General features: G+C 42.3%; 1 protein-coding gene across 2 annotated transcripts in view; it reads left to right on the forward strand.

Moving 5' to 3' along the window:
• The window catches only part of NBAS (NBAS subunit of NRZ tethering complex), a 760680-nt gene that overhangs the window by 600284 nt on the left and 135204 nt on the right, over positions 1–25192 (forward strand). For both annotated transcript variants that reach the window (XM_073674140.1, XM_073674141.1), the window contains exon 48: positions 19540–19735. In XM_073674140.1, the coding sequence (XP_073530241.1) occupies positions 19540–19735 (196 nt within the window). The remainder of the gene's footprint in view (positions 1–19539; positions 19736–25192) is intronic.

Consider the following 25192-nt stretch of genomic DNA (forward strand, 5'->3'; position numbering starts at 1 on the left):
CGCTCCCCAAAATCCACAAATCTGGAAATCCAGGAAGACCAATTATTTCATGTGTGGGCACCCTTACTGAGCAAGTTTCTGGATGGGTAGAGTGTGTTCTTAAACCACTGGTAAAGAGTACACCCAGCCACATTCAGGACACGAGAGACCTACTGAATAAACTAGCAGCAATAGGTCCTCCACCAGAAGGAACCATCCTGGCCACCATGGATGTGGAATCTTTGTATTCTAATATCCCACACAAGGATGGATTAAATGCCTGCAAAATCTTCATAGAAAATACAGGAATTTTGCTGATTCTGTGGTCAAACTTACAGAATTCATCCTCACCCACAATTACTTTGAATTTGATAACAACATATATCTACAGGAAACTGGTACAGCGATGGGAAGTAAAATGGCTCCACAGTACGCAAATCTTTTCATGGCCAAGCTTGAAAGTGACTTTTTGTCCTCATGTCCCATCAGGCCTCTGGCCTACTATCGTTTCATTGACGATATTTTAATCATCTGGACGGGGTCTGAGCAACAGCTGAAGACGTTCCATGAACACTTTAATCTATTTCATCCCACCATCAACCTAACACTCAACTACTCCTGTACTGAAAATAACTTTTTGGACACTTTCATCAAGCTACTGAACAATGAAATAGAGACATCCTTGTACCGGAAACCAATCGACCGTCCTACATACCTTAGATGGGACAGTTTCCATCCAAAACACATAAAAAACTCTATTGTTTACAGCCAAGCCATCAGATACAATCGAATATATGTTCCAACCAGATGGATAGAGACAAACACCTTAATGGCCTCTGAAAGACCTTTTTGAAACAGGGCTAACATCCGAGAACAATTGAGAACCAGATTACAAGAGCCACTAGAATATCAAGGAATCATCTCCTACATTACAAAACCAAACAAGAAAACAACCAGGTGCCTCTAGTAGTCACCTACAATCCAAATGTGGAGGCGCTAAGAAGAGCTGCACGGAAACTACAACCCTTACTACAAAAAGATGCCCGATTGCAATCCATATTTCCAGACCCCCCACTTATGTGTTTCAGGCAGCCCCCAAATCTAAGAAGCATCATTGTCAGAAGCTCCCTGTCATCTCCTCCAGCTACAGGTACCTTTCCCTGTAGCCAGAAAAAATGTAAAACCTGTCCTTTTAGAACGACCACAGACAAGATAAAGATTCCCAATTCACATCAGGACTATAAGATCCCAGGTACGTTCAGCTGTATCACATCTAATGTAGTGTACTTAATTATATGTACCAAATGTCCAGCTGGGGGTCTTTATGTAGGGGAGACAGGGCATAAACTTAGAACAAGGATGAATCATCATCGCCACACAATAAAAGAATAGATCTACCTGTAGCCAAGCATTTTTGTTCCCCTGATCACAGCATAAAAGACATGAAATTACTGGTATTAAAAGGTAACTTCAAATCTCAAAGAGAAAGAAGAATCTCAGAATATAAACTGATGGTGACCTTTAACACTTTCAGAGCAGGAATGAATGTGTCGCATGGATTTATGTCATTCTACATCAACGAAGGAATGTGCTCCTCAGACTTGTGAGGCCATCATAACACTGGACCTGGTCACAGGACAATAAAACCTTCACACTCCTTATCTATTAACTGCTAAAATATTTATAGCCAGAACTGTTTATCTCTTCCATAATAACTCTGCTTTTCATCACCTGTCTTACCTATTGCATTTTTTGTGTGTCTTATTGTGTATAAGTATGTGACTCTTCAGATTTGTGGTATACTATGCCTGATGAAGAGACCTGAGTAGTCTTGAAAGCTTGCAATTTATCATCTTTTCAGTTAGCCATTAAAAGGTATCAACCACTGAGGACTCTCAAATCTAAATATTTGGCCTTTTAAGGAAATCCAGGGAAATGTCAGCAACTCTACTGAACACCAATGCCGTCTCCACGTGTATTGCACGATCGTTGTCCCGTTGGCTTATTCAGCTGCATGAACATCTGTCTACGGGTACTCCCAGAGAAGACATTCTGACATCTTTACCGCTCCTCCAAAAGCAACTGGATTCCTAGCAGACACATCTGCAGAATCAGTAAGAGTGGCAGCAAGGTCATCAGGCCCATCAAACTCTGTGAGATGTGCACTCTGGCTAAAATCTTGGAGTGGGGATGTGACTTCAAAAATGAAGTTGTGCTCGATTCCCTTCAGAGGGAAATACATGTTTGGGCCAGCCCTTAACAACCTACTGGAGAAGGCCTCGGATAAAAAGAAAGTCCTACCTGGTCCTAGGAAAAGACCCTTTCGGCTTGCTCAGAACTCCTCAATACAGAGGGAAATGGAAATCGGGCCGGTGGAGCTACCCAAAATGTGAGCGGGGCTGAAATCTTTTTTTGCTCTCCCACGGCCAGCGTAAAAACAAACCATGACGCCAAGATTATAGGAGGCCGCATCTCAGGATTCCTTCCCAATGGCACAAAATCTTCACAGACCCATGGACTCTAAGATCTGTCAAAGAGGGAATAAAAATAGAGTTCTCCTCCTATTCCCCACAGATAGTAAGGATAACGCAGCTCTCCTCTCCAGAGCTACAATCCTCCTTACTAGCTAATCTAAAAAGCCTGCTATCGTCAGGGGTAATCTCCCTAGTTCCAAAAAGGGAATGAAACAGGAGACACTACTCCAGGATCTTTCTCATAAGAAAACTAAATGGATCTCATCGCATTATAGTCAAACCCCTGAACCAATACATAGTATACAGGAGGTTCAAAATGGAATCCGTCTGGTCAACAGTTCCCCTCATAGGCCGCAACTTTGCTACGATTGATCTACAATTTTCTCCTGTTCATAACATCATCTGCACTGCAGATCTTCACAAAAATGATGGCGGAGGTCAAGATATTTGTGTAATCCCGTACCTCGACGACTTTCTGCTGGTGGCCCCCTCAATACCATTACTCCAGAAACATCTGCAAACGACAATCCAGATCCTGCCATCTCTGGGTTGGCTACTGAACTACAGGAAATCGGATATGGTTCCCTCCACAACAAAGACGTTCCTGGGGGTTCTGTTGGATTCCCGCAACCAGACATCTTTCCTATCCAAACCAAAACAGATCCAGTTAAGGTAAGCATACTGCAAAGCTGGAAAGTAGTGTCAGTCAGGTGTGCCATGTCAGTCCTCGGCTGCATGACATCCTGCATTCAGATGGTGGCTTGGGCCCAAGCACAAAGCAAAACATTGCAAACCCACATTCTGGCAAATTGGGATGGATCTCCAGAATCTCTGAATGAGAAGATCCCATTACCTCCACAGGTAAAAGCCTCTTTATCCTGGTGGCTCAGCCCAAGGAACCTGAACAGAGGAGTCCCCTGGATCCAGAACCCTATGGTCACCATAAGAGTAGACACCAGCAGAAAAGGATGGGGAGCCATGGTTTCCCAAGATCTATTCCAAGGACTCTGGTCAAGAAGTCTTCCAGATACTAACCAAAAGATGGGGTCACCCAGAGGTAGATCTTTTTGCAGGATAACAGAATACAAAAGTAGCTCAATTCTTTTCCATAAATCCAGACGATGTCTGTCTGGGAGTGGACTCATTTGCCCACCAGTGAGAATTCAAACTGGCATACGCCTTCCCTTCGGAAAGGGTCTCAAACCCAGTACTCTCAACGGCCAAGTGGTAGCGTTGAGTTCTTATTTTGATCAGTGCCTGGCCGAACATCGCTGGGTGAAGAGATTTATAACGACAGCTTCTCACCTTCATCCTAGAATAACCAACCTAGTTCCCCCCTGGGACCTTAATATTGTCCTTTAAGGGCTGACACTTCCACCATTTAAGCCCTTACCTATAAAGCTGGACTGGCTCTCCTGGAAGATAGCCTTCCTTGTAGCTATAACCACAGTCCGAAGGGTGGGTAAACTACAGGCTCTTTCAGTTATTGAGCCATACTTTAAAATCCTACAGGACCGATTCATTCTTCTTCTGGACCCTTCATTTTTCCCCCAGGTGGTTTCGGAGTTTCACAGATCTCAAGAAATAATTCTTCCCTCCTTCTGTCAGAATCTGACTGAGAAAGAAAAAGAATTCCACACTTTGGACGCACGGAGAATGGTCCTTCATTATCTCAAAGAAATGTAGAAGAGACCAGAATCTGTTCATCCAGCTACAGGGCCGGAATAAAGGGAAGAAGACTTCCAAATCTACAATCGCCAACTGGATCAAGAAAGCAATCACTGAAGCATACCAGATCCAGGGCCTTCCACCTCCGGAGAAGTTCACGGCTCACTCCTCTAGAGCGGTATCAGTCTCCTGGGCTGAGAAAGCCAGTGCTTCCACCGAGCAGATTTGCAGAGCTGCCACCTGGTCCTCGGTCCAGACGTTCTCGGGACGTTACAGACTATATTTAATGTCCATTAAAGACTTCGCCTTTGGGAGGAAGATTCTCCAGGCTATTGTTCCCCCCCCCCCCCCCTAAACATTACTCTTGGGTATTCCTCCGGTGTGCTGTCGTGGGGGAATATTAGAGAAAATAGAATTAGACTTAGCGGTAATTCAGTTTCTAATATCCCACCACGACATCACGGGTAATTCCCTCCCCTAACTTTATTATTTCTCACATTATCCCATCAGTGAAAAATAAATGTAATTTGAAGCATTCAGACTCTTGTGGTCCTTTATAATAACACTGAGAGGCGGATGCGGGTGGGGCTATTTGACCTTTTTGTGTTTCCTGTCCCTGTTAGGGTCGGGTGATATCCTCCAGTGGGCTGTCGTGGTGGATTATTAAAAACCGAATTACCGGTAAGTCTAATTCTATTTTTAGCAAATCCACATCAAAAACTGCTTTGAATCATCTTTGATGTCTATTTTTAACCAGATCTGCTTCAAAATCCGCATAAAAAAACCCCGCAGTGTGAACATACACTTAGAGAAATGTTTTATTCTTACCGTTAATGTTTTTTGTTGTGGCCTTTACTCCGTCATTACAGTCAATTTCGCATGTAGTCATATTTCATGTTGATTGCTCATCCTGGCGCATTTAGAAATGTCATTGTTTCAATTATATACAGGTGGTTGACATTCTCTGCTCATCTTTATCTGTTGTCTGTCTGGTGTTTCTTTACTCATTAAAATGGAGATTATTTTGTACTTTTAGGCTATTGACAAATTGCTTGAGTGGCAAACAACATTCCCTATGGTGAGAATCTGGGGTTTGTGAAGCAAGTGTTTCCTAGACAATTCAAACAGACTCCATTGATTTGGTGCCCAAACTCTTGACCCATAATCACCATATAAAATCGTAAAAAGAATAAAAACAAAACAAAAGTGCTGAAGATTGATCTGTTGGGAGTTAGAGTAGTCAAAGGACTGCAAAGGTGTCGATGCAACAATCTGTTCATTTTTTTTTACCTTTTATATATTTTTTGTCTCTATTTTTTTATATATTTCTTTCCGGAATTGTTTTTTGAGAACCAACTGTGATCAGACGCATTCCCCTTTTCTCAAATCCATTGTGTTTGTAGTTTAATCTCATGAATGGGAAGATCGAATGAATTGGCAGGAGCATATGGACAAGTGTCCCTAATTTTTTGCTAAATCTTTCAAATTTAGTGTTCCGATACTAAGCACGTGGACTTTCTGACCCCTTGTTGTCACCTCTAGGCTTTATATTCATTTTTGGGTCAAAAATGACCTAATATTTGTTTGTAGATTATGTTTATGGATAGAATCCCAAGTGAGACACTATATTATGGATAAATTATTGGCCACTACACAGTCTACCTACAGGAGCTTTTTATGACAGCCCTTTGTAAATCCATAGGCATTAATATGGAGGTGGTCTTCTCTTTGACAGCTTCAACAGCCTAGACTCTTCTGGGAAGACTTTCTTTAAGATTATGGTGATACCTTTGGGAATTTTTGCCTTTTCATTCAGAAAATGTTGGAGGAGACAGATGGTTTCACAGTCTCCATTCTAGTTAATTTCAAAGGTGTTGGATGGTGTCACGTTCTTCCACACCAAGCTTCCCCAACCTTGCCTTTGTGGATCTTGTGTAGAGGCACAGTCATGAGGAACAGAAAAGTGCCTCCTCCAAACTGTTCCCACAAAGGTGGAAGCTACAAATCTCCAAAATGTCTTGTTTTTCTGAAGCATTGAGATCTCGAGATCGCCTTTAACTTGGAATCATGATCAACTCCTGAAAAGCACAAATAAGTGCAAAAGTAAAAATAAACCAGCTCACCAGGCTCTAGGCGTTTTGAAGCACGACGTTCAAGTGGAAGTGGATATTGGCAAGCCCGAGAGGCTTCAGAAGGCGTCTACTTGACCCGGAGGCGTTCTGGATGTATAATTTAAACACATGCCATCTGAATGGACTAAATATGCGCCAAGAACGAATGTTTCATTATTAACATATGTCCAACCCTGGGTTATTTCTTTTCATATACCGTACTAGTTTGATTTTTTTCTTTTTGCTTTATTTATTTTATTGCTATTTGTGTGTGTCTTAGTGCATTGTCTATGTGACCTCTTCTTGTATTCTCATTGGCGTGTAGCCATATAAATAACTTGTGCAGCTCTGATAAAGAACGCAGCGTGCGCTTTCTAGATGCGTTGCTGTGTCTATCTGGACTGTGGATCAATTTTAACTTTTTGCAACAGGGAAAATATATATTTTGATTTTATGGGGCTGGATTTTATATACCTGTGGATGTGGAACAGAATAAAAAACTAAATTCAATAACTAATAGGGTTGTCCCAATACATTTGTCAAATTAGTGTGTACAGTCGTGGCCAAAAGATTTGAGACTGATATAAATTTTGGCTTTCACAATGTTTGTTGCTTCACTGTTTTTAGATCTTTTAGTCAGATGTGTCTATGGTTACCTCCGTACAATTATCAGCATTTAATAAGTTTTTAAACTTTTATTCACAAATACATCGTTTATGGAAAGATTCAATATTTACAGAGTTGTCCCTTATCTTCCATGACTCCTGTCCTTCTGCGGCAGCTGAATATTTGCTTCTTGGCCAAATTCTGACTGATGACCCATTCTTGTCTAATGCTTGGAGTTTATCACAATTTCTGTGTTTTTTGTTACTCCTCCCACCTTTCTCAATGGGATTGAGATCTGGGCAGTTTCCTGGCCACGGACAGAAAAATGTAACGGTTTTGTTCACAGAGTTATCACTTTTGCCTTCTAACATGGTCTCCATCAGGCTGGAATAGTATTGTTCATCACTAAATTGCTCCTGAATTGTTAGGAGAAGTCGCTCTTGGAGGAGGAGGAGATCCAATTCTCTATTCATGAGTGAGCCCCCTCAATGGTGCAAAGCAATCCCACACATGAATATTCTCAAGGTGCTTTACTGCTGGCATGACACAGGACTCATGGTAGCGCTCACCTTTTCTTACCCCGACAATCATTTTTCCAGCTGTCCCATACAGTCTGAAGGGGCTTCATCAGAGAAAATATCATTATCCCAGTCATCTGCAGTTCAATATCTGTACTACCTTCAGAATTTCATTCTGTTCCTGGTGTTCTTCTTTGAGAGAAGTGGCTTATTTGCTGCCCTTTTTGACACCAGACCAGCCTATAAATGCCCTCGCCTCACTGTAGTGCATATTCCCTGACACTTGCCTGCTGCCACTAATGAGCAAGCTCTGCACAGGTATTGAAACGATCCCTTAGCTGAATTGTCTTTAGTAGACAGTCCTGGCACTTGCTGGACTTTCTTGGGTGCCCTGAAGCCTTCTTCAAAGCATTTAAACCTTTCATTTAAGTTTTTGTTGATCCGATAAATGGTTGATTTAGGGGCAATCTTATAAGCGGCAATGTCCTTGCCTGTTAAGTCTTTTTGATGCAAAGTAATGATGACTGCATGTGTTTCCTTGGAATTAACCATGGTTAAAGGGAACCTGTCACGTCCTAGTTACTTTAATCACTGCCCCCATTGGTTTGTTAGTGATGCAATGTGCATCACTAAGAAGCTGTTTTCATGCAAATCGGTGGTAGTATAATGATTTTATAAAATTTTATATACTTTGTCCTACCTGCTCGTATTCAGTCATAGGGTGTGATTCTCAGATTCAGTCATGGACAGCACCGCATTGTCTGTGCTGGCGCCGCCCATGACATTTGAATACTGCTCCTGGCAAACGCTATGTTTGTTGGGCGCATGCGCATTTGCACACGTCCGGCGCATGCGCACTGAGGCTGATTAGCAGCTTCACTGCGCACGCGCTGTGACCTGTGGCTCCCGACGCAGGCAATGTATCGTGTGGTCACTGCTGCAGTGTCGCTGCGCATGCGGTGACTACAAGATACATTGACTGCGCACGCGGCGGGAGCCACAGGTCACAGCGCGTGCGTACTGAAGCTGGTAAAAACTCAGCCTCAGTGCTCACCTGCCGGACCAGCTGCCCGACGTGTGCAAATGTGCATGCGCCCAACAAACATAGCGCTTGCCAGGAGCAGTATTCAAATATCATGGGCGGCGCCAGCAGTGACTGAATGCGATGCCGCCCATGACTGAATCTGAGAATCACACCCCTATGACTGAATACGAGCAGGTAGGACAAATTATATAAAACATTATAAAATCATTATACTGCCACCGATTTTCATGAAAACAGCTGGTTAGTGATGCACATTGCATCACTAACAAACCAATGGGGCAGTGTACATAGCAACTAGGACGTGACACGTTCCCTTTAACAGAAGAAGAAAATTATTTCAAGCACCAACTCCCTTTTACAGCAACCAATCTGTTCCTTATAATTCAATTAGCATGACAGTAATATCAGCTGCCTTGTTCTTGTTAACGCTTTCTCTTGAGCCAACGATCACCAAAATGATGTAAACAGGTCATTTTGTGGCAAGGTTGAAATTCAGTGGGAATGTTTGTGTAATTAAAGGAGTGGTCCAAAACTAATATTTATTTTCATCCTAAATGTCTCTCTATTTATTCTAATAATATGATAGTTTTTCTTATGGTTTAATTAAAAAGTCCCTACCCTTCCCTTTCTAATCTAACTACTTTGTTTTTAGTTGTTTTTTTTTTTTTTTTTTTGAGACTCCTCAGCACATGCTGTGGGATACTAAAACGGAACGTCATCAGGGGGCAGAGGCTATGGCCACTGCTGCAGCCGCTGCTTCCACCCTGAAACGGAGTGTCACCAGTGATGTCTATTTCGGGGAGTGGGCTAGTCCCTGTTCTATTGAGCATGTGTCAGTTTACAATTCTAATGTATGCTCATTACAGCTTCTTACTGTGCAATATTCTTCTCAATGCGCAGTGACAGTGCACTCACTCACTGGTTCTAATTAGAAGGGACCAGACATCACTTTCAGGGACGAGGTTTGTTCTCTCCTTACAGTGCACATTGTCAGTGCTCTCTGTTGCTGGCTCATCACTTCAAATTAGAGCCAGCAACTGGCGAGGGAGCGCACTGTCACTGCGCATTAAACAGAATATTTCACAGTGACAAGAGAGCTGGTACTGAGCATGCTTTGGAATTGACAACCCACACATGCTTAATAGAGCAGGAAATAGCCCTGCCGCTGAAACGGATGTTACTAATGATGCTTCATTTCAAGGTGGGGACAGAAGCTCTGTGCAGTGACCGCAGCCTTTGCCTCCTGAAGATATCCCGTTTGAGTTTACCAGCATGCACTGGGGATTCTCAAATGAAGTGTTATCAAAATGGAAATAAGTAAAAAAATATATATATAACTTAGTAATTAGATTAGAGAGGGAAGGTTCGGGACTTTTTAATTAAACCATATTAGAAAAACTATTTATATTATTAAAATAAATATACCTTTAGGATGAAAATCAGTCTTAGTTTCGGACTACCCTTTTAAGTTAATCTTCATATCAAGGAATGAATTTTTCATTTGATCATGTAGAGTCAATGCAAATTTCCACTATAAAAGCCAAGGCTGGAATAAAAATAAAAAAAATTGCGTCACTCTTGGCCACTACTTTATCTATAAACGTGGCAGTGACGCCCCATGGGTTGATCTGGTTAAATATTCTTAACCCTGTGATATATTTATATGTACAATTTACTTTTATAAGGCAGCGATTATAGAAGTTTAGGATTGTTCACTTTAAAAACAAAATGTGTCGAAATGTGTAATGTCATCAGTCAGTGCCCCCAGGGGCTGTAGCTGTCCCCGGCGTGTAGGCTGATTGCTGTCTCAGCAAGACCGTGTAATATGTCCTATCCTTACATCCTGAAATCTGCTCTGATTTTTACACTTTACACCATGTTAATAATAAATAATCTTATAAATAATTCTAAACCGGATCAAACAAGGTGTCATACACAAGCTGCATCATGCCAGGCTTTCCTCTCAAACTGTCTGGAATGTAGGAAGAAGCATAGAAATTCCATTATCACCTAGCAAAGATTTTAGAACTCCCCTAGTAGAATGGACATTTTTTTAAAGAGAACCTTACGCATTTTATTGCTGTGACAACTGGCGGCCTTTTTTTTTTTTTTTTTTATCTTTTCCATTTGAAGGGAACAATTTATCACAAGAGGATTTCTTGAAGTCTGTTTTACTTGAGGGTACGTGACCATTATTTGTGCCAAATTCATCAAAGTTGATTTTTAACACTTCTAAAGCTGAAATATATTCATTTATTTTTATCCCCCCGACACTCTTTCCTACTGGAGGGAGAAAGTCGACTTTTTAAAATATCACAGTTTATAAATTTGCCTTAAAGAATCTGTCGGTAAGATAAAAAACTTCCCACTCCCCAAGCCCCCAAACAGCATACATGGGCATGCAACTTTGAAATGTCACTCCATTGACACCTTTATATCTTCTATCTGTTGCTGCATTCCCAAGTAATTAGCAGTTTCATTCATATGCAAATGTTACGTTAAGTGCTCTGGGCATGACAGGAATAACTGCCCTCTTAGGTTCTTTTCCCCACCCAGCTTGAGCCTCTTTAGCTTGATTGGTAGAGTACTGTCTATGTGATATCAGGCGCCAGAAATAGAAATCAGAGAGTGAGCTATGAATCAAGCTAAAGAGGTTGGTTCTGGGGAGGTAAACAACCTCGGAAGGCAGTGTCTTCTTAAGTGCTGACATGCCAGTGGCACTTAACACCTCATTTACATATGAATAAACATGCAAATTAACTTGGGAACACAGCAACAGATAGAAGATATAAAGGTGTCAATGAATTTGCATTTCAAAGACCTGTATGTCCATAAATTTGGTTTGGTGGTTAATCTTACTGACTGATTTCCTTTAAATCCTATTTCCCTTTCTAACCATGTCCAGTTTCCAATACAGTTTTTATAAGTTGCAAGAGGAGAGTAAAATGGCAAAAAATTGCAATTTTTCTTTCCACAAAAAAATGCTTGTTAAATTCTCCACAGATAATGTATTTTGTGCTTGTGCTTGTTCTAGACTTATTACGTCATTCAATCTGAGAAGGCCGATCTGCAGGGGCGGGGAAGAGCAGCAGTCTGAACCAATCATGAGAAGGGGGTGTGTCTTAGACTACCTTAGACTTTCTGTAGGCACTGCAGCTAAGCTACAGTCGCAAATCACAACTTTATCCTAAAACCGCCATCTATACGTAGTGACGTACATATGATTTTTAATCTCACAACTGAATGTAAAGTTGAAGCCCGGTTAGGTAGCTAAACAAAAATTTGTGTCTTGTATTTTTCTCAGCTCACATTTTTTTTGTTGCATTATTCAATTCTATTGATATCCAGCAGATTATGCATTTTCCTTGAAACAACAATAAGAATAACATTTTCCTTCGACCAACTCCCCGCTGTATTCTCTTTTACTGATCTTTGAGCATATTGTGCCGGCTGTAATGGTGCATTATATCACACGCACAGTGTCGTTCCTCATTCACGTCCAGATGGTGGGTTGGGTCCCCATACAGCCATCGTTTTCAAGTATTAAATGTTGTCGTCTTGCTGTCATCACAGAAATAATTATTTTACGAGCCCTGGTTCTCGAGAGACGATTTAAATGATTTATCATGTGGCTTTAATAGAAGTTTGATTAATTAAAACCAAACAAAAAAAAAAAAGTATGAAAATAGTTTCACAGCTCAAAATACTATAAATGTGATGTCATATTCTGAAATATATATATATATTTCTTTTTTAATCCCCTCCCCTGAGGATCCTCAGATTTTTTCTGTAGGCCAATGGGCCATAAATAGTCAGATACATAGATTTAATATTCACACTTGTGCCTCCGAGATGCTTATTTCTGACTAATATAATCATTTTATTTTACAAGAAATAACAGGTGCCACAAGTTCTGATCCAAAAGTAATGCCTGTTCATTTACATGGAAACTACGACGATACAGAGAGCATAGCACCGTTGAATAGAGCGAGATTTCAGCCTCCTCAATTCATTTTCCCACATAGTCAACACCATTCGTTATGTATTTTTGCCAACGTTGAATAAGAGCTTGCATGCTGCGCTCGTAAAAATCTGAACCAGCATATAGGCAAGCCACTTTTTTTATATATATACCTGTGATGACTGCGCCAATGTCTGGAAAATGTTGCCTGCTTAATCCATTTTTTATTGACAGAAAGATATGTAAGTTCTGAAGGCACCAAACTTAGACTACATGGTGGATGTGGTAGGACCAGCCAGCCACATTTTGCACTGGGCTCATTGGTCCAGCAGGACCTGACAGATTCTGTTACCATGTAAGCATTGGCAGAACCCACCTGGCACAAACTTTCCGATAACCCAACGTTGCCAATTTCTATGCCAATGCATGAAAGCCAACATTAAGCTTTGTACACTGCTGACTTGTCGCAATCCACCGATGACTCATGAGCAGATCGAGGCGCTCGTCGGTTTGAAGGTTGACAGCCGTGTATGGACTCATGGACTCCCAGAACGTGTCTTGTCTTTGACATAACTTTTTTCACTTTTGAAACGCACCACCAACCGTCTCACCGTGCTCACATCCACTGTATCCTCTCTGTAAACCTTCAGCAAGTGCCGATGGATGTCAATGGGTGCAATTGTTTCTGGCATGTAAGAATCCAATGACACACCCATGTTTCGTATGCACATCTGTGTGAGACTCCTTTTTTGGTAGGCTGCCCCTCAGATGCTGCCCTAAGATGCTATCTGTAGGATGGCAACGAAATGAACAGGATATTAATGGTAATGTTTAACCTTTACTAAAATACCACTAACATCCAGCTCAGTCGTAGGTCAACCCTATAAGATTAGAGGTATTACTTTCGTAGTCACTAGTGTTGAGCGAGTATGTTCTGTCCGAGTATGCTCGGGCCGAGCTCCGAGTATTTACAGCTGCTCGGTGATATGGTTAAATCGCTCCCGTGTGCATGATTTGCAACTGTTTGACAGTTTTATTTCATGGGAGGAATGTGTAAGAAATAGACATTCCTCCCATGTAATAAAGCTGTCAAACAGTTGCAAATCATGCACACGGGAGCGATTTAACCATATCACCGAGCAGCTGTAAATACTCGGAGCTCGGCCCGAGCATACTCGGCGAAAGGCTTAATAGATCATACTCGCTCAACACTAGTAGTCACCCTTGTACATTAGAAAATGCAAAAGTCTCACTTGTAGATGACGGTCTATGAAGTACATGTTAAAATAACTAAAACCCCTTAAAATGCAAGCACTACAAAATTGCAACGTTTTTACTTTCTGGTGATACATTTGCAACTAAGCTTACAAAATAAGGGGGTAAAAAAAGTCATAACCTACGAAAAGTACAACAGAGAGTATTATCTGAATGGAACCTCAGGAAAGGATAAATTGTTGTTCTTCTCCACTCCATGACTATTAAGCCGCATATGTCTGCATATATCATGTTGTGTCAGTCCGTGTATATTATTCTCTGACATTCCTCGTATGTTGTGCTGTGACAGTCCGCATCTATCGTGCTTCTATGGGTGTTAGGTTTCATAAGTCTGCGTCTGTTGTACTGTGAAAATCATGGCGGGAAATAGTCTCTGCCTGTGTGAAGTACAAGAGGGAGAGAATTATCTAAATGGAACTCGAGAAAAAGAGTTGAACACCGGGAACCTGTTATAGAACAACTTAACCTGTTGCGGCTGAGGTTTCGGCAGCACACAGCGGGCCAATGGATGCACAATTTTCTTTAATGACATGAGAGCCGGTGTTTATTATTAAATGACAGTCCTCGTCTAATGTTCCAGGACAGTTAATTTCTATGGTGTCGGAACAGTCTGAGTCTATTGTACTGTGATATCTCGCGTTTATCATGCGGTAACAGCCCGCTTCTATTGTGCCATGATGGTCCTCATGTAATGTGCCGGGACAGTCCATGTTCATTGTGCTGCGACAGTCTGTGTCTATTGTGCTGCAACAGCCCGTGTCTATGGAGCCGTCACAGCCTGCTTCTATTGTGCTGTGACAGCCGACGTCTATTGTGCCATAACAGCCCTAGTCTAGTGTGACGGACAGTTTGTCCATTGTGCCATAACAGCCCGTGTTCATTGTGTTGTGCCAGCCTTTGTCTGTTGTGCTGTGACAGACCACTTATATTGTGTCATGACAACCCTTGTCTAGTCTATTGTGCCATGACTGCCCACGTGTATTGTGCCAAGACGGTCTTCATCTAGTGTGCCGGGACAGTTTGTCCATTTTGCCATAACAGCCCATGTTCATTGTGCCGTGCCAACCTTTGTCTGTTGTGCGGTGACAGTCCACTTCCATTACGTTGCAGCAGTCATGTTACGGTTTAGTGAATTAGTGTAGACACATCTGCAGAACGATGGTAGAGTTTATAGATGCCATCACATTTATCTCTGTTAAAGGTCAGTACTCCGACCACATAACGTATAAGAATAACCTGGTTTAGATGGAAGGGCATCGTGAATTAATGAGGACTGTGATTTCTATCACCGCTCTGGTGCTTTTATTCCCTCACATCATGTCAGCTATAGACATATCTCCCCCTTTCTTTCTGTCTGTAGGCTTTGTAAATATATCATCCTGTAAGATTAAATGGAATTATGATAATTTGCCATTTGAATAACATTCTTGTTTGCTGTAAGTTCCACATAGAGATGATGGAAATACTCAACCTGTCTTCTCTTGTTGGCAAATTAGTAGAATGCCCAGCTGGATATGATGGTTAATGGTCTATTATTTATTGACTCATCCTTCTATAAGTATGTATTATCGCCAAGAGCTTCCCGTATATGGAGCATTTATGTCCCAAGCTCTGTAAAATGCGGGCGATCCTAAATGCCAAGGTCGTGCTAAACATCAGATTGTAAGAGCTCTGAGCTACCGAGGCCAAAATACATAACTAGAGATCAAGTGTCCTTGTAAAAAAAAAAAGGGGGGAATCTGGGAGTCCCAATTCCCACTAGCTACCCATAACATACCATCTCATCATCATTGGACCTAACTCACATGTCACACAAGGTGAGGGATGGAACAAGTGTACAATGAGGGGGGAGGGAGCCCAACAACTAGGTAAAGGGGGAGTGGAGGCCCCTAGGCGGATCTAATATCACCCTGACTACCCTATCTTCCCTATATAGGTTCCACACCTATCACCGAGCAGGAAACCTAATCCCTGACTCTCCCAGGAGCTAGGCCTAGGTAGCTTGAGAAGGCACCAGAGATATCACGCCAACTGTCCTCCAAAGGAAGTCCAAGAAGAAACTAGCTGACTACTAGTACTCCAGGCATGGACAGAGGAACATAGAACTATCACCGGCGACTCTCTAGAGACACTGAGAGTTTTTAACTACCAAGCAAGGGTGTTTCAATTAGCAGCAGAAGGTGAAGGTCGCTGCTGGGTCCTAAAGGGAGAAGGATATCCCTACACTACAGAGATGAGAGGATCAAGAAGGCATCTGCAATGCCAAGCGCAGTGACCTTCTGCAGCCAGATCCAGAGCGACTGTCTATCACACTTGATACACCCGTGACACTGAGTTTTTCATATTTACACCGGGAGTGTCTTTTACTTATTATGCAGCTATGATTTCTGATCTATGCTAAATTTATGCATAGAACACCTATATTCATTAAGGTATAAAAGAAAAGAACGCTCCTTTTAAACATTGAAAATAGTTGGAAAGCACAGGCCTTAGGGCCCGATTCATCAAATCTTTCACGCCAGAACTCTGGCGTAAAAGCTATGAAAAGTTGCAAAATTTGAATGCAACTCAAAGTTGCGACTGGCCATTTTCACGCAAGTTTCTCCCAGCTTCGCCGAAATTAGTGGAGATGGGGCATGACGCCAAAGTTCGTTTAATTCATGACAAGCTGTGGCGTTCAGTACCCCAGGTATCTCACTCCAGTCCTGGCTTGGTCTTGGTGTCCAGAGGCGCATGGCACTTGATGGATGCTCCAGATTCACAAAGAGGCTTCTGACTGCAGCATGCACTCTCTTCAAGACCAGTGAGAAAAACGCAGGTCTTGATGAATCTGGCTTTAGCACTGCCCAAACAGCATAAAACTACAGCAAGCATGTTCTACTTTGGTCCATTTTGTAGCGAAAACTCAGCTGTTCAAGTGAATAGGTCAGTTAACAAAAAACAGCACACAAATGGCATCCGTTTGGGGTCCGCTTGTTCCGGTTTCTAAGAGCTACTTGAGAAACCTTCAGTGGCCTTTATTTGTTCTTCCTTTTGCAAATGAGGCTCATTCACACATAAAGTTTTTTTGTTCACATATGAGAAAAAAGGAAGACGTTTCGTCCGAGCTTCGTCCGTTTTTCTAGCTCTTGAAAAAAATTTTTTCTCCACCTTCTCCTATAAAACAGTCCTTGAAAATCGGATGCAAAGTGCAGAACAATGTTTTTCATGGACCCCTTGACTTGCATTACCAAGTTTCATCCGAGAGTTGGACAAAAAGTGGAGTTGTCTCCGCGATTTTGCATGGATTGCTCGGTCCTTGAAAAATCATGAACATGTAGATGACCCCTTTCATTATTGTAGGTACAAGAGCTATCCGTGAAAAGCACAGCTAGCACCCGTCCAAAAAAAAACAAAACAGACTTCTGAATGAGCCCTAAGCCTGATGACACGGTGAGGGGAAATACTAGACAAATGGTGTAAAATGGACCATCGCACCGTTATCACAGTTATCTCAAACCGTAGCCTTAAACAACTAATCTATAAGCCGATTCTGCTCAGAGTGAAATAAGACAGCCTGTCTTGTGTGCTTGCAGCATGTCACTGCACATTCACAGAGCAAGCAGGTTACCAAGCCCATTCCTCGGCTGTATCGTATCTGCCACACTTGCGGCGCCTGCTGTCATCAGTGGGAGAATTGGCTGCCTCACAGTTTGCAAAAACCACAGGAGAACATAGGAACTTAATTATTGCACTTCAGAGTGGATAGTCATCACCAAGGTTATATCTGATCCCAGAACAATGTCCCTCTAGGTATCTCTAGGACAAGCACAGAAGGCTCAGGCGGTGCGGGGAAACCATCTGATTGTTGTATAGGATTCCGGCATAAATGGTTTGTTTACTCTGGAGACCCTTGTAATCAGTGGAGTGTAGCATGTGTCATACAAGACGCACTTTGCGGTGACAGAAGATTCACAAGCTCGCTGCTCAAAGGGGCTGAATGCAGTTCTGGCTGAGCACATTCATCACTTTATTCAGAGGCTTTTAATGTTCAAGATAATATATAGCGAAACACATGTCCTGTATAAAGTTATTGTGAAAACAGATCAGAACATAAAGAAATGAACTGGGATATAAGTAGGTGTACATGCAGCATGTAAGTGCATGTTCACACTGGCCAGTAAGCAGAAAAATAAAAAGGCAGAAACACAATAAGCAAATGCCCTGCAGTAAATAAACAGCAGTGTTGCATGAAAATAATAATATAGAGTACTTAGTTAACATAATTTTGGTAAAAAAAAATGCATAAACCATCCCACCACTTCATGGTGACCCTAATCTGGACGGTCCTAACTCTAATATTTAAAACCTTACCGTTTGTCAAGTGACATGCATGTGGATAAGGGCTGAGAAGGACTGAGCCTGTGTAGTAGACACACAGCCATGGGGAACAACATGAACAGATCAGAACGTGCAACATCAGGTTTATGAAGAGAACCGGTTTGCACATTTTACATACGGTTATACTGGTAGAGCTGTATAGGCGCTGTTTGTCCCACAAAAAAAAAATACCTATTTTGCAGAGATTCGATGTGGCAGTTATCAGAAAATCTAGAGTAAAAGCCATATGCAAATCAAGCTAAAGGTGCACTTGGAAGAAGCTATGTAATTTCAGTCACACGCCCACAGTGCACTTCATACTTGATTTGCATATGACCTACACTACATTTTTCTTGACTGGACATTATTTTTGGGTGGGTCAAGTGCCCTTACAGCCATACTACTTCATCCCAATGTAAATACTGCTGAGAGGTTCCTTTAGGGCCGGGGTTCACAACCTGTTCTGGGCCAAGGGCCACATTGTCAGATTTACTCTTAGAAGCCGCAGTAAAAGACGTGTGACCTTCTAGGACATTTCTGATGTATCTCCATTGTCAATCAAAAAGCCAGGGCTACATCGGTGGGGAGAAGAAAATAGGAGCAAAGAGCTGCAAGTGCACAGATACACCAACCAGTGCACTTGATTAAATAGGATTAAAACATGAATTATGGTGTAAGGGATCCCTAACTGTATAGATATCATTGGAAATGTGTTTCCTTGACCTATTCAGTTTTCCTTGGTACATTTTAACTGGCGGGTTCGCTTTAAAGCTTCAATGACAATGGCCTCGTCTAGTGGAGGTGTCAGGATATCTAGTGTTTCAAAGATGGATAAATAGTGCGCCATTAGTTATTACGCATACCCGCTAGTTTCTGCTCCACATCCTTTTGTCATCTAAAAACGATGTGATCCAATGGTTGAGGGCTTCTCAGAATGACATTATATGTGGCCCCTGAGCTGCACACTACATCCCTGTCATAGGGCCACTATTATTGGGTGCTGCTCTTCTTTGGGATATGTCTGGAGTGGATATTTTTTCTGTACAAAACCTGTATTTGTCACATTGGTAGCCCAAAATTATATGAATAAAAAGGACTAAACTGTATCTGGTCCTGAAGTCCAAAATACCCAGGATCTGACCCAGTTAAATGTGTAAGCAACTGTGAAGGCCGATAGAGGGTATGGACCTGTTAACCTGAGAGCAACCGTATGTGCAACTGTCTGACCTGAGAAGGGTCTGGCAACCTTCCACGGCTACTTATCACGAGCTGCAGGTTTACATGGACCATTGGTGAGCGGAGGTTTTTTCCCATATCGGTCCGAGCATGGACCACTGTGCGCGGGTCTCCCGACCTGAGCTTGGCAGTCTCAAAGAAATATATGAAGCCGTCACTCTCAGGTTAGGAGACCCGCGGCCAGTGTGTGCATTGCGGTCTATGCTCAGACCAGGTTTGACAAACGTCTGTCGGATCCCTAACTTTTGTAAATTTGCCCCAGAATTTCTTGAATTCAAAATTTTAGTTGTCCATTTTTATTTTACAGGGAGAAGCTTGTCTCCTCCGACGACCTCTTGGAGTGGTTACGGCCATTCTGTGGCGATGATTCTCTACCGGTGAAACCCAGAATCGACGTTCTACAGATTATGGAACAAGCGTTTAATCTGAGTGATGAGGACAGCAAGCTGCTTGTATTTTTCAGAACCCAGGCCGTTTTGAAAGCTTCATGGCCAGACAAAAAGGTAACCTCATCGTTAAGTTATTTGTTTAAAAAAAAATTCATAATGCGATTTGTGAGGGCGCGCAGCACTCTTAACGTTATTCGAATTTTGGTAAAACTTGAATTTAGCAAGTTACAAATTCAACATATTAGCGTGACAAGATGGCTAAACTCTCAACATTCATTGACCATACATAGATAGTTGTAGCATAAACCTCTCACGACAGAATAGCAAAAAAAAAAAATGTTGGTTATTTTTTTTTTTTCAAAAGATGGTTATCTTGTGCTACACATTTTAGAATTTCTTTAACCAAGAGGAAAGGCAATGCAGAACATCCTTATTTTCATTTAAAAAGGTTGCCCTTTCCAAATTCTAAATTAGGATCTATGGACCTCATTGAGAGGAGTCTACTTCTAGGCACTGTGTTCTATGAGCTAATGCAGAGGACTAATAACCTTGCCTTTTCTCTTGCTTTGGTGGAGCACCATCTTTGCACTGGGCTTCATAAGAGATCATTGTCTTCTCTTTCAATATACAGCAGTACATCTGTGAATTCATGATACCAACAATGAAATGTAGCTCCCCGACACTAGCAGCAATCATGCAGTCTCACATAAAGCCACCACCATGTATCACTGTAGGCACCATGTATTTTTTTTGATCTCCTCACCATTGTGAACCCATCCAGTTTTGAAGCCATCAGTTCCAAAAACTTTTTACCTTGGTTTCATCACTCCAGAGTATAGAGTCCCATTAATCTTTGATCTTTTTCAGCATTGGCCCTGACAAATTGTAGGCTGGCTTTTTGTGCATGGGTTATAGGAGAGGCTTCCTTCATGGATGACAAATGTGCATGTGATTCCTCTGGAGTGTACCCCATATTGTGTCAAAGGAAACACACCTTGGTTAGTCTTTCTACTTCTTTAGCTATTTGCAGTGAGCTTGCATGTCGATTTTCTTCAACTCTTCACATCAGAAGACGCTCCTGTTAAGGTGTTAACTTCCCTGTCTGGCCTTGATGTCTCTTTGAGATGCTTGCAGTTCCATCTTTGTTTCATTTTTGTATCACTTTTGCTCCAGTATGCTGATCTCTTTGTAATCTTCACCTTTCTTGTGTAAATAAATTATTTTCTTTCTCAGGTCTGGTGACATTTCTCTTCCATAAGGTGCCATTGCTGACAGCATGAATAGGGAAGGGGTTTTCTTTGTTTGAACTTTTACACTCATCAATTAGAACTTTGTAGTCAAAACTTTAGCTTTGCTCATAAGACTTTTATTAAGGTGTCCTCATTTTTGCAACCTGGTCTTAAATAAATTTGTTTGAAAAATTTACTACTTTGGGTGTGCAAAATAACAAATCTTGTTTGCCATCAGTTTCACAGATTTGTGGGAGTATTGTGTAGTATGGTATTCTAGAAGAAAACTAAAGGTTTCCTTACAAACCTGTTGGGGTGTACTCATTTATGCTGAGAACCATGTATATGCGTATATATCTGACAAAAATTAAGAGACCACTGCAAAATTTTAATTTTCTCAGATTTTTCTCTTTATTGGTATATTTTTGAGTAAAATGTAGATTGTTGTTTTATTCTATAAACTACTGACAACATGTCTCCGAAATTCAAAGCTAAAAATTTTATATTTATTTGCAGCAAATGAGAAATTGTCAAAATAATAAAAAAGAAACACCGTGCTTTCAGACCTCAAATAATCAAAAAAAACAAGTTCTTATTCATTTAGAAACAACAATACTCATGTTTTAACTCAGGAACAGTTCAGAAATCAATATCTGGTGGAATAACCATGATTTTTAATCGCAGCTTTCATGTGTCTTGGCTGCTTTCCACCAGTCTTTCACACTGCTTTTGGGTGACCTTATGCCGCTCCTGGCACAAAAATGTAAGCAGTTCTTCTTTGTTTGATGGCTTGTGACTATCCATCTTCCTCTTGATTACATTCCAGAGGTTTTCAATGGCGTTCAGGTCTGGAGACTGGGCTGGCCATGACAGGGTCTCGATGTGGTGCTCCTTCATCCACACATTGATTGACCTAGCTGTGTCGCATGGGGCATTGTCCTACTAGAAAAACTAGTCCTAAGAGTTGGGGAACATTGCCTGATCAGAAGGAAGCAAGTGTTTTTCAAGGATAACCTTGTATGCGGTTTGATTCATACGTCCTTGACAAATATTAACCTGCCCAATTCCAGCCTTGCTGAAGCATCCCCAGATCATCACCGATCCTCCACCAAATTTCATAGTGGATGCAAGATACTGTGGCTTGTATGCCTCTCCAGGTCTCCATTAGACGACCAGGTGTTGGGCAAAGCTGAAAATTAGACTCATCAGAGAAGATTACCTTAATCCAGTCCTCATGGTCCAATCCTTATGGTCTTTGGCAATCTTCAGCCTGGCTCTCCTTTGCTTCTCATTGATGAAAGGCTTTTTTCTAGCTTTACATGACTTGACGCCTGCCTCTAGGAGCCTGATAGGTAGGAACTGTTCTTGCCGTGCACGTCACCCCAGCTGCCATTTGCCATTCCTTTTGTAGGTCACTTGATGTCTTCCTGCGGCTGCTGACTGACATTCGAATAAGATGACGATCATCCCGGTCAGTGGAGAGTCGCTTTCGCCCTCTGCCGGTCTGTAGCTTTGTTATCCCCAATGTCTGCTGCTTGACCTTGTTGTAATGGACTACTGTCTTGACGCTCACTATATCCCTCCGCTAGTAAAGCCAGAATTGAGCCCTTCTTTTCCTCGATCAAGAATTTTCTTTTCAACTTCTTTCGCATGGTTAAAAGTAATTTTTTCATTCAAATTACTTTTGAGCTATTCCTAGCACTTGTTTTGCCATCCAGCTTGTCCTATTGCAAGAGGATTGTGAAGACCACAGCAGTGTTTTTTTATACTTTCCCTCATTACATAAGATTTGGTTCAGGTGATCACCTAATCAGAAGCACATTAAGTAGAATGAGGTGGACTTTGGGATTCAACTGACACTGGAATGGAAATGCTGTCAGACATGTAGAGCTGGTAATATGCACGCGCACACACACACACACTGCGTGAAATAAGTATTGAACACATCACTCATTTTCTAAGTAAATATATTTCTAAAGGTGTTACATGAAATTCTCACCAGATATCGGTAACAACCCAACCGATCCACACAGGCAAATAAATCATCATAGATTCCATAAATTAAGTTATTTGCAATAATGAGAAACGACACATGGAAAAAGTATTGAACACACCGCTCTCTCCTGGTTCTCCTCCTATCTCTCTGACCGCTCCTTCACCGTATCTTTTGCCAACTCTTCTTCCTTTAATCTTCCCCTTACTATCGGGGTTCCACAAGGATCAGTCCTAGGTCCCCTCCTCTTCTCCTTGTATACTACCCCAATTGGACAAACCATCAGCAGATTTGGTTTCCAGTATCATGTCTATGCTGATGACACCAAACTATATACCTCTTCATCTGACATCACCCCCACTCTAATACAAAATACCAGTGATTGTCTGTCCACTGTCTCTAAGATCATGTCCTCCCTCTATCTGAAACTGCATCTCTCCAAAACTGAACTCCTTATTTTTCCTCCCTCTACTAACCTACCTATACCTGACTTTTCAATTTCCTTGGGTGGCACCACCATAACTCCCAAGCAGCAAGTCATATTTGACACACAACTTTCCTTTATTCCCCATATTCAATCATTCACTCATTCATGTCACCTGCACCTTAATAACATCTCCAGAATCCGACCTTTTCTCACCTTTGATACTGCAAAAACTCTTAATGTCGCTCTTATTCACTCTCGTCTGTACTACTGAAACTCTCTAATAATCCGTCTCCCTCTAAACAAACTCTCTTCTCTCCAATCAATTCTGAATGCAGCAGCCAGGGTCATATTTCTATCAGGCTGCTTCACCGACGCCTCTACCCTGTGCCAGTCATTGCACTGGTTACCCATTCACCACAGAATACAATACAAACTCATCTCTCTCACCCACAATGCTCCCCACAGTTCTGCACCGCCCTATATCTCATCCCTCATTTCTGTCTATCACCCCTCCCGTGCCCTCCGTTCTGCAACTGATCTAAGACATTCTCCTCTATCTGAACCTCACACCCCTGTCTCCAGCCGCTCCAGTTTTTTGGAATGCAGTGCCCCAAACGATCCGACTGATATCTAGCCCCAATGTCTTCAAACGTGCTTTAAAAACACCTGTTTAGACAAGCCTATCACCTCAACTCACCAACCTAACTCTTCCCTGTTCCCTCCTAAATGTTAATCTTAATCTGCTCCTGCCTAATCATCTGTCTCCACATCCTCCATGCACCAAATAGCACACGGTAACTGCCCTTAGATGGATACTGGCTGATGACCATGTTCCACCTATTGTGTCCCCCCTTTTCCATATAAATTGTAAGCTGGCCAGCAGGTCCCTCACTCCACATGTAACTGTTGAAGTGTGATACATTGTATTGTTTATATTGTCTGTATATGTCCCTACTTAATTGTAAAGTGCTGCGGAATATGTTGGCGGTATATAAATAAAAATTATTATATTAAACACATCAAGAAAGAGAGGTGCAAAAAGCAATAGAAAGTCATGACAACAGCTGAACTTCATCAGTAATTAGAAAGCAATCCTGCCACTTAGTGAACCAATATCAGCTAGTTCAACTGATGGCCTATAAAAAGGTGTGTTATTACCAAGGTGCCTGTTAAGGATCCAGGTGGTGAAACCTCTGTGCTGTGATACAAGGAGGGACCAGAGGGGCGTAATTAAGTGCCTACCCGGACCGACCCTGGCCACGTAGCGGCTTAGATGACTCCGTGAACCAAGGAGGGACCAGGAAGGTGAACCAGGTGGCACTCTGGGACCGTCCTTGTGTGAGAGCAGGCGACTGCCACAGGACTGATGGCCGAAGCCGACAGGCACAGCAGATGAGCAAGGCTGGTAGACAGGCAGGTGATGCGGGTAGGCAAGCAGGCGGGCACGGCTGATAGGCTGGCGGGCACTGGAACTTGAGGGCTGGTGAGAGTGTTAGCACACAAACAACAACCTTGCACAGGCACCTCCATTTTGGAGGTGCCTTATATAGGAGCAGTCCTCCGGTCATTGGCCGGGACTCTTTAGGATGGTGCGCACGGCCCCTCTAAGAGGGAGGGAGCGCACGCGCGCCATAAGTACAGTGCCCGGGGACCTGCGCGTGGTGCACGCACCCCGAGCAGATGCAGCAGGGGAGCCGGAGGACACCGGACCAGGACCGCGGCGGTGAGGGGATCGGCGTCTCTGCCCGGCAGGAGGCAGACACGCCGACGCTACAGTACCCCCCCCCCCCCTTTACGCCCCCTCTTCTTCAGGCCCGCAAGAAATTTTTCTAGAAGACGAGGGCCATGAATGTTCTCCCTGTGCTCCCAAGCCCTCTCCTCAGGACCAAACCCCTTTCAATCCATAAGAAAGAAAGTCTTTC

This window comes from Phyllobates terribilis, unplaced genomic scaffold (genome assembly GCF_046119375.1).
Source record: "Phyllobates terribilis strain yellow unplaced genomic scaffold, ASM4611937v1 Scaffold_3__8_contigs__length_932513732, whole genome shotgun sequence".
Taxonomy (NCBI): domain Eukaryota; kingdom Metazoa; phylum Chordata; class Amphibia; order Anura; family Dendrobatidae; genus Phyllobates; species Phyllobates terribilis.